This window comes from Buceros rhinoceros, unplaced genomic scaffold, assembly GCF_000710305.1.
Source record: "Buceros rhinoceros silvestris isolate BGI_N320 unplaced genomic scaffold, ASM71030v1 scaffold9657, whole genome shotgun sequence".
Classification (NCBI taxonomy): Eukaryota; Metazoa; Chordata; class Aves; order Bucerotiformes; family Bucerotidae; genus Buceros; species Buceros rhinoceros.
Genome location: NW_010420408.1, coordinates 2,076 through 12,604, shown reverse-complemented (window position 1 = coordinate 12,604; position 10,529 = coordinate 2,076). Strand labels below are relative to the sequence as shown.

The window sequence follows — 10,529 nt, the reverse complement described above, 5'->3', positions numbered from 1 at the left end:
TGCTGAATGATAGAAGAGTCCTTATATGAAAGTGTCTAAAGCCCAGGAAAACACTGATTTTTATTTTTGTTTTGGAGGGGTGTTTTGGTGTGGTTTTTGAGGGGCTTTTTTTTTTTTAAATCCCATAGCTTTAGCTACTCTTCCAAGAGTCCTTGCTTACTGCTTTCATAATAAACATGTATGTTATAAGCCTTGTGAGAGTTAGACTCCTATTTGATACCCCCTCCCACATTCCTTCCTACAGGAAGAGGCATTAAAATGGGGAAAGAGAAGCTGGTTCATGAATGACAATAGTAGTTACACTCTCAATACTCAGACTTCAGGTACTTCAGCATTAACTCTTAAAGCATACTTCAGATTTGCATGCAATTCCACAGGTCGAGCAGTATGTAACAGCATCAGGATGAATCTACAACTATCCAGCAGATACAGCTTAAAAGTGTGCAGAAAAGCTTTAAAGTCTGTGCCAAAATTTCCCCTGCAGGGGAGAAGTTGCTACTTGCCTTTATTTTAATGTGCACATCCAGAATATCTGGAATGCTGCCAAATATGGTCTTAATCTCTTCCTGTGCGAGGATTGGTCCTCCCAGCTGCCCTTCCTTCTCCAGCGGAACTTGAAATAACTGATGAATTAGACAAAAAAATTAATGCCCTATTAACTGCCACACACAGTGTTAGAAATAGTTAAAGAGTAACAGTGCTCTCCTTCCAGATCCCACTTGCCATCTCTCTCTAGTCAATATTTTAAAAACCTGAGTCATGAAGATCCTGAAGTTTGGAGTTTCCATATAAACTGCAGATCCCAGAATGGAAATTATATTTTCCAGCCATCAACAGATGCTAAACATTTTTATACATCAGCAAAATTACAAGAGACTGTTGACACTGTCATCTTTTTATGAACCTTTGATGCACCCAAGCCCTCAGAAGCCTGCAGATCAGAGGCTGAGAGTAATCACTGATGTAAACACTAGATGTCTTCTCATGATTGACCTGTACACACTTTAAAACCGGCTTACCTGAATGATTGTTGTTAGAATATCAACGTAATTACTCTCCGTCTGATACAATTCCTTTGCAACCTGCCATCTTGCAGACTGCTTTACTGGAAGAGGGGTTGAGTTTTTGGAAGGCCTCGCAGAGGATTTTGGTGTTTCTGATAAAGAGAGGTTCCCAAAACAAAATAGAGCTTTATTAGAATAGAGTCCCTAAAAAACATTCACCCTTAAAGATAGGAAAAAACCCTTCAGAATTTTGAAGGGAAGACAACTTTTATTCTGAAGGCTATTCTGGAGGTTATTCTATAGTTACCAGAGCTCTTTGTAGCAGACAGGTTTTGTCATTACAGCCTAATTATAGAACAGCCATAATGAATCATTTCTCAAAACTAGTAAGCCATTTTCTGAAACTGCTGATGTGGGACTAGAAGAAAATTCACTACTAGGGGCTACAAGAGCACTACCATGACCTAGGAAAGCTGGTCTTTGAGAGTAAGCTGATCTTTCCTGTATTCCTTCTGAACTACCACTTATAGGTGCCTCACTCTAATTCTTACTTGACTTGCACACAGGAGCCTTTTTAAAGCTGTAGTAACTCCACACTCACGATGAAACGGGGTTTGGTTTTAGGTTTTTAAGTCTCAGGTATTGACTTATCCAAGATTTTCCAGTTTCCTCTCTTCCACAACAGCCACGTGCAGGTTGTTAAAAGCTCTTTGCCAATTAACTCATCAGAAACAGTTGATGATTTATAGTCTCGTGAAGTTTTAGACATGACAGTTTGCTGGCACAAATAGTGTTAACGCCACAGAACTTTTCAAAGACCCAGGAGTAGGCTTCGCAGGAATTATCTGAAGGAATTAAAGGGAAAAAAGAATCCTTGTCCTCCTTTCTCCAAATAACCTGCTGGGGAGATTTTTAGACGATTTACTGTTAACCTTGTTGCTTACTTGCTGCAAATTTTCAGCAGAGTATTTGAAGATTTTTGGAGTAACACTGTACTTCGTATTTATCAACTCTTTTCCTTATTTTCCTTCAGACAGAAATATGCTTGCTGTGATGAAAGGCAAAAGTGTGGAATTACTTTGGAAATCTGTAGCAAAACCTGTAAGTCTTCCTTACCACTACCATTGCCACTTGTATGCAAAGAGCTCTCAAGCATTGCACGTGTGTCTGAATGAAAGCTTTTCCCTTTACCTCCGTTGGCAGTGCTTGACTCTGGAGTGTTAGAAATATCCAGCAAGGACCCAAGAGAAAGCGAGTGTTCAGCTGATGGGCGTTTCCGAGGAGGGAATGGCGACAAGTCTGTTTCTCTGGTCAGCTGTGCAAGAGTCTCTTTCAAACGGCGTCTTTTGCGATTGCTGTTTGGAGTATTCAGAGAAAGGAGTGACACAGACTTCTTGAGGCCCGGACTCTCTGACTGCAGGAAAAGAAAGTTTAGTGGTTTTACCTGCTGCGTCCAGCTCAAGTCAGTGCAAAGGGAAGCTAATTGTAGAGATCAGCACACAACACAAGCCTTCTTAGGAAAGCCAAGGGAAAAAGAGCAAAAACTTTGTTTTGGTGGGTTTTGTTTGAATTTTTTGGGGTTTGTTTTCCCTTTTTTTTTTTTTTAACTGGAAACCACACTAGTATTTTGTTTGACTAAAAATAAATTCAACCTTTGCGAAGCAAAAAAACCCCTCTTCCAAACAAGTATTCTATGTATAGAATTTATAAGGGATTATCTGGAACTTAATTGCTGCTTTAAAACATTTGATCTCTGGCTCCACACATACTGTGGTGCATGCTAATTTTACTACCAAATTGTCCTGGGTTCAACATGGAGGAACCGGCCTGCTCAGGCTGCTCCCGGGCCTGGTCGGCAGCAGAGCAGGTCCGTGGGAGGAGGTGCTCTCTGGTGCAGGGGCGGAAGTCGAGAGAGCGAGGTTCCTCCCTGCATGCTGCTTTATAACCTTAACAGTGCACCTGACCCTCTTTTAACCACTTAAATGCGGGGTCAAAGCATTTGCAGGGAATAATTATATTTGTCCATTTCCCAAAACAAGGACCTTTCAGCCCAAACCAGGAAGTTTAGCCCAAACCGGGACACAAATACACGAGAAAGTTCAACATACCTTCTCGAATAAATACATGGACTCTCCAGCTCTGGCATCCATTTGAATGCTTCCCCAGAACCACTGAAAGAAAAAAAGAAACACACATTAAGAACACATTACAGGGCTTCACCCACAGTAAAAAGAATTCAAAAGAATACATGTAACAGGCAGGCAGTTGGCTCAAACACAAACACATGGCTTATCCTGAAAAAATACATCTCACATACCGACTATTATATAGCAACATTCTTTGAGGAATTTGACAGCACTAACCTCTTGCTTTACAACGTAAAGTTTTTTTAAAGGTTCAAATGGAAGATCTTTTACTGTACTTTCTTCAACCACTAAGTGGGTACACCTTTCATCGCCAACTGGCAAATAACGTCCTCCTAGATTAAAAAAAGGCAAGTTAGCAAGACTGAAGAATATTACTGTTAGAAATTAGTAGCTCACTTGATAGTTCTGTGGCACCTATCATTAATGAGTTCAGAGCCAAGAGAGAACACTCTTCAAGGAGATGATCAGTTGCTGAGCTTCCCTGACACCCCAGATGCGACCAGGAGTGGGCAGCTTTCAGGAAATAGGCTGTAGCACACACTAGTAAGGTGCACGTTGGAAAAATCAAGAGTGCAGAGAGCTCAGAGGCCATTTAAACCTGTCTGGTAATAAATAACAATATTCTTCTGGAAAGCTTTTCTAGTTTCTTGGAAGAAAAAGCCAGGAACACTCGCCCCAAAGACATCCACAAGCTAGAACCTGCACATGTCACGATCTTGTAAGTAGCTTCCAGTAAACAGGTTGGAGGGAAGCAAACCCAGCCAACTGTAATCTCTTTTGAGGAAGGCTTGCTCCATACCCATGTCTGTAGTTCTGCTACACACACCTCTAGTGATACAAGGCTGCAGACATCCAAGTTATCTGTTCCATCATTACCGTCAATGTCATTACTAATATTGTACTACACTACTGAAAAATGGAACGTGCCCAATGAAGTGTTTTACCAGTGGTGATTCACAGCATCTACAATGTTCACGCTTTGATATCTGTGAATGAGGTAAATATGCATACCACAATGCGCCTTTTTTTACATAAAAAATTACACGTATTCTGTAGCACATTTTCCAGGGTATCGTCAAGCATCCCATAACTACTTTTTAAATTGTCTAGTTTCAATCAGTCTCAGAAGTCTGAAGTCTTCAACAGCTATCAGAACTTACGCATACACCAACATCTAAAAAAAAAAAATCAATTTATAGCTCTCCAAGATGAAGAGTCTTCATTAATACTTCAGGATTCATGATCCAGCATTTCAGCTTCACTGAAGTATTTATCAGCAATAAACCCCCCTCTTTCCACAGGCCAACTTTCATAAACAGTAACCTTGCATTTCTGTCATTTCTTCCATGTTAGCTTTCTCATCATTGGAGAATCCAAGGAAACTTAACATGCAGTCCTGGAAGGGAAGAACCTTGAACTGATTTCTAAAGTCTTCATCAGCTGCACAGAAATCTCTGAAAGAAAGAGATGCACAAAGAGGTCACTATATCAGTGCCATGTAACTATTTAAACAGAATCTCACAACACTGAGCAGGATGAACAGGATGCAAGTTTAAGGCTGAAGGAAAATACCTACATTTCATCCCTTTTCTCCCAAGCCTTATAAATCCACTCAGCTTTCACAATAGGAGTACCGAGACTTACAGCAATCTACAAAACAGGAAAAGCACAAGTTGTACCAAGTGATTCCATTTAAGTCTTTCTCTTGCCAAGAAAAATTCATAACCTTGCTTTTACTCTTCAAGACAGGTAATGCAAAAAGTGAACATGCTCCTTCAAAAATCACATCCAGCTGTAACTCCCAAGATTTAGAATGTATTAATTCTTCACTGACTAGGAGATAAATCAATAACCATCTCAACACTTACTCACGACTGCACCATTTTGTTTGTCTGGTATCACTCATCACTCAAAACCAAACCCAAATCTCTACTCCAGTGAAATATGGGATCTTTCTTCTGCTTTTATACTTAGTATGAAGGTAAATATCCCAGCCTGCATTTACCAGAGAGAAAAAACTTTTCCAAACGTAGCTTCTATGACTGCTTAACAGAGAGATCATAAAGTTTCCCTACTTTTTCCCCTTTGAGTTGGCAGAAAGGAGTGTTTGAACAGAGTTAGAAAGTAGGTCTGCTCTTCCAACTGGAAGATTAGAAAGACAGACTGAGAAAAAAGCAACAGCCTACTACCAATTCAGACAAGGGAGAGTCAGGGGACACAGGCATTGCTACATCATATTCCATGGTACAAAAACCTATGAACTTGTATTTACTTGTCAACTGGACATACATGTCCTGAAGGATTCTGTTTGTGTTGTGAGGAAAAAAACTTGCCTATATTTATACATAAAGAAAGATTTGAACTCCTGTAGATTAACAAGTTTAAAATAATTTTTAAAAGAAGATGCACACAAATTGAGTACTGGAGGTTTTTGCAAGTTACTCAAAGTCTATTGCTTGCATAGACAAAGAAAGCAGGCATGTTGATAAATAAACACTTGTTCATCGATGTCTTAAGCACTGATAACACCAGTACTTCAACATTTTGGTTCTTGTTATTTACTCTACTTGCCTATTTCAAAATCTCTGCGTTCAGGCAATTGATATTATTTAGGTCTCTAACAGAGATTAAAACATATCAAAGCTCAACACCAGATAGGGATGAACTCACCAACACAAGTCATTGCTGTTAGTACAGAAAAAAACACAGCAACTTACAAGCTGAAGTATAATTTACAGACTTAGTCTACAAGAGCCAAATTCTGAGAGTTCCCGTGAAGCACCAGCTCAAGCTTACATACTCTGAATTTGTCTCCTTGCGTTGAGTTAGCCACCAAATGTGTAACTTTTGAGCTAAAGTCCTTCCGAATAATTCCACCCATATGATGAACCAAAGTCACAAGCTTAACCTAAAAAAAATAGAGAGTAAGTTTTCAGTATAGCTTTTGAAGCATACAGGGCAGAGTGAGAGTGGTACAAAAATAGTTTTCAAAGGACATTACGTTCAACGTCTAGGAATAGAAATGCTCTGATTTGTCCTTAACACATCAGATCTATTAGCTTTTTTTTCATTTAATACAACCTTGCTGTCTAGCTTGAGGACACGACCCAATCCACCAGTGCTTTTGTGATCATCATACATAATGCCTTCACCTTTTCGCACACAATAGATTTGAAGCATGTTTTCCTCATTGATTTAGTCAATTCTACCTGAAGGCGCAATTAACCAGCATTTACAGACAATTGAAATTTGCCCAGCTTGAACCTAGCAGATCAAACCTAACTATCCCTAACACTGGGCAAAGGCTCTTGGTTTGAGGTTTTGAGTTTTTGTTTTTTTCCAGATGAAGACGTGGAGCCATATTGTTGATTTCTAAGTGTCCAATAGGGAAATTAGTTGCAAACCGTATCACCAAAATGGAAAAGCAAAGTGCTAGAGGATCAAACCACTTCATACTTCGATACGTGAAAACTAAAGTCCTGATAGTAAGATAGCACAGCACCAAGATAACACATCTGCAAATACTCTGAACAGGACTACACAGCTTTACCTGTGCAAATAAGGGGATGCTATTGGTTAAACATCATCTTATCTGAAGCCTCAATCTACAAATCTTTAAGCCCTACTGAATTAGGGCTGTTTAACATCAGTCAACAAAAAAGTGATCAAAAGAGGCACGGACAAAATTAGTTGGACAAGGAAACAGTTTAGTTCCCATCCTCAAATATCCCTGCTCCCGGACACACACAAAACAGAAGATGAAACAACTCATTCCCCCCATACAAGCAGCAGTCACGGTTAAACCTGATGGGTCATAGAAGAGTATTTTGAAAATAATCTTAACATAGTTTTACTAATCCAAAGGAAAAAAGTCTTACTAATTCATCTTTCTTTCTGAATCCTGTAAAGCACAGCACCAAGTTCAACATACTTGCACAGTACAGCGGACGACAGGAGAAAGGTAAAGGCTGAAAATAAGAAGTAAGCTCATTAGTCAAAAGCATACTGTTCCCATTAAAGTTTTAACACTGTCTTTAATACAGTACTCTTGTTCCTAGTATTAAAATAGATCAGAGAGTGGTCCAAGTCTGTGTATTCAGTTACACCTCAGCTCCAGATCTGCCCGCGTTTTGATAAAGTAACCCACTACAGCATCCCCAGCTCTATCCATTTTTCCCCTTCTCCAATCCATGTGACAATCTTTGTAAATATAAACTGTCTGCTGGAGCATCACTTTTATGCTGCCTTTCCTCATGGTACAACCCCAACTAGTGGGTCAACAACTCCCTCAGCTACCACAGTAGTTGTAACCTTATTGCTGTCTGCCTGTGCTGTCTCACTACAGGTGATATTCTAAACCGATATCAGAAACCTGCCTTTCGTAAAATTCTCTTGCTAAGAATATTCATGATTGGCAAAGCAAAAAGTGTATTTTGAACACTTTATGCTTAGAACTCGTGGCACCAGAGAACCACTCAGCTGATTTCGACAAAGCACGTACCTCTCCTTTTTGTGCGCAGTGCAGGACGACTGGAGGTCCGATGACGCGGCAGTCTGCTTTGCTGAGGTTGTTAAAGATAGAGTCTTGGAAGTCTGATACAACAAAGACAGTCTCAAATTCTGGGGAATCAGCATCTCCAAGCTCTTCTATCGTATCTGTCTTTATGTAGGGCACTTTAATTTCCTTGATGTATGGGGATGAAGGGGAAAGTGTTATTCAGGCAACATAGGCTAATGTCAAAATGCAACTGATTTTTATTTTGGACCATTAGAGAAACATATTATTCAGATTCAAACAGAGACAGACTCTTAGGATCAGTGAAAGCTGAATCAGAGGCACTGTTCTCTAGCATAAGAATAGCTATGAACTGCACCTAAAAAAAAAAACTGTCTTAGAGCAATTCCTGCTTGCAAAGAGTAAGAATTCGTGTTACTTTAGTAGTTTACCTACCAGTTCTCACTGGTAATGTAGTACTGGAAATATTTATAGACAGGAAAAAAACCAAGCACAAAAAAGAAATAAAATTTCAGGCTGTCAAAACATATTAAGGTACTTCCGGATGCTACTAAAAAGTAGTATCCAGCTTGCAGCAGCAAGCTCCATGCTGCATAAAAGAACAGAATTCACTTTGGCTCATTGCTTGGTAATTTTAAGGGTTCTAAAAATTTGGTTTATTCCAGTTTCAATCATCAATGCCAAACTTTATTTTCTAGATTTTTCTCACCAATAAATGGAGAGCCACTTCTTAACACTTTAGTTTAAATGCAGCTTTCCACTGAAAGAAATGTCAAATGAACAATTATGAAGTCAGTTCATAGCAAAAACTTATGTGTTGACTGAATACAAGCATGCAGGTGAATGTCTCCATCAATACTTCAATCCCCCTGTTAGAAAACACCATTAATCATGAGCTGTAGATAGCACACCCGTATTTGAGAGTGTTCGCAAAAAAAAAAAAATGCAAATTTCTACAAGCTTTAAGTGACACCATCAGAAATCTTTGCATATTATGACCAGTACACCCAATTAATAAAAATTAGTGTGTGCCCATTTCAGTCCCGGTGAAGTACAACATGCTGCATGCAATCACGTGTACTTAATTGCATGACATACCATATGAATAATACTTTTTATTAGTTTTTCTTCCGATTTACCAGGACTAGTTTCCTTTATCTTTATAACTGGTACTTCCATTAGCTTAATGGTCTGTGGGAGAGGAGAATTTTAGTACAGAACCAGATTTGTTACTAGAAATCTAAACGCACACCATCTCATCCCAGTGACTGTTTCATCTTAAAGCCACATACCTCCAAGGCTTTCAGAAGCTCCTCGTGTTTCCCCGCTTCCTGAACCAAAACCACTCTTGTTTCTATTTGAGGCATTTCTTCTGTTTATAGAGAAACAAGGATAATATTCATAATTTAATAGAAAAATCCATGTCAGGTCTAAATCAAGCAATAGTATACAGGCAGGCTGAATCCTTTCAAGATCCTGTTTATCAGGAACAAGCCTGAATATAACTGCTGCCTTAAGCAGCCTGTCCTTTAATTAAGGCATACCCAATTGACCATAGAGCCTAAACTTTCTAGTGCATGTGAAACAACATCCTGCAATTCATGACCAGTTCCCTTGCAGTCAAAGCAAGAACATGCAAGGAGAAAAATTAAAATAAGTGAAAAAGATCAAAATTGACTTAATGCTTCTTGCAGAATTAGATACCAAGACCTGCTGGAAAACAGAGCACTGGTATCTTTTCTAGCTCCTGTGTTCCTGGCTGACAAGGTCATTAGTTTCTAGCAAGGGCTCAGTTTCAATAAGGAATATCAGAACTGAAGTTAAACATCTTGTTCTTTTTCTCCATGCATTAATAAGCTTTCAGGATATCAGGAGGAAGGGACAAGTGTTGCCTCCACTTCATTTGCACCAAAAGACTGCCACTTTGGATTTTGGCTACTGCATTACAGGAAACCAAAACTATCTTTTTTTGTTGTTTGGGGTTTTTTTTTTTTAATTTCAAGCTTTGCTCCTGAATTAATTTCAAGCTCAAGACTATTCATCTCTCTAAGGTCTACTTGCATACAATAGAGCAGCTGTAGTCTCCAAACACTGGTGCCAAAATATCACCTGGAATGATTTGTTCCATAGAAGAGGCATCAAATGGAACCAACAGTTTTCTACACATCAGCCAAAATACACATTTGATTTCATGGCTGTAAGCCCAGATTTTTTATAACAAGATGAATTACAAATTAAGACAGATCCTTTGATGGTGAAAGAGTATAAACCAACACCCTTTTGGCTACCCCACACACAGTTCTGTGGTTCCGCAAAGCACTTTCAGATTTCCAATACTACCAAATACCTACAAAGTCATCAGTCATTGAAAAAACTTAGTAGTTTAAATTAAACTTCTCCCATTACCTTCAGCACCCAAAACAGATACAGGAAATACATTCTCTTTGGAGATTTCTGTAATTTTTGAATCAAGAGCAGAAGAATCAGCCAAAAGGCTCCTCCCAGTTTCAGACACCAGCGTACTATTGTCAGCCATGATTAAGTCTTGTTTCTTTCTTCAACAGCTAGAAGACAGACATGCTAAACTAAGTTACAGTTGCAAAAAGCTCATTAATAAGAGTTCTAGGACTACAGCAGTCAGAAATAACTTCAGACTTCAGAAAACCAACCCCTTAGGCTCTTATTAAAATCCCACCCCCACTGAGAGTAGTTCTGAAAGAGTATTAGGATCACACAATTGATAGAAAGAGCAGACAACAAACCTATTCCAGAAATGGTTTTGAGAAGGCTGCTCACCACAGAATTCACTCGTTTGCCCAGAAAGTCACAGAGAGGGCACTTCAGCCCTGAGCAGCAGGGAAG

General features: G+C 39.2%; 1 protein-coding gene across 2 annotated transcripts in view; it reads right to left on the bottom strand.

Annotated features, from left to right (window-relative positions):
- ECT2 (epithelial cell transforming 2) overlaps nt 1-10,218 on the bottom strand; it is a 24,979-nt gene extending 14,761 nt beyond the window's left edge. Inside the window, exons 1-13 of one of the 2 annotated variants that reach the window (XM_010139302.1) lie at nt 10,074-10,218; nt 8,960-9,039; nt 8,766-8,858; nt 7,653-7,835; nt 7,030-7,119; nt 5,952-6,059; nt 4,728-4,801; nt 4,475-4,605; nt 3,368-3,483; nt 3,113-3,175; nt 2,196-2,418; nt 1,020-1,156; nt 504-623 (exon numbers count right to left, since the gene is read on the bottom strand). In XM_010139302.1, coding sequence (XP_010137604.1) covers nt 504-623; nt 1,020-1,156; nt 2,196-2,418; nt 3,113-3,175; nt 3,368-3,483; nt 4,475-4,605; nt 4,728-4,801; nt 5,952-6,059; nt 7,030-7,119; nt 7,653-7,835; nt 8,766-8,858; nt 8,960-9,039; nt 10,074-10,203 — 1,548 coding nt within the window. In that variant the 5' untranslated portion in view covers nt 10,204-10,218. The remainder of the gene's footprint in view (nt 1-503; nt 624-1,019; nt 1,157-2,195; nt 2,419-3,112; nt 3,176-3,367; nt 3,484-4,474; nt 4,606-4,727; nt 4,802-5,951; nt 6,060-7,029; nt 7,120-7,652; nt 7,836-8,765; nt 8,859-8,959; nt 9,040-10,073) is intronic. The other variant, XM_010139301.1, reaches the window with a different exon arrangement.
- Nucleotides 10,219-10,529: the final 311 nt, after the last annotated feature.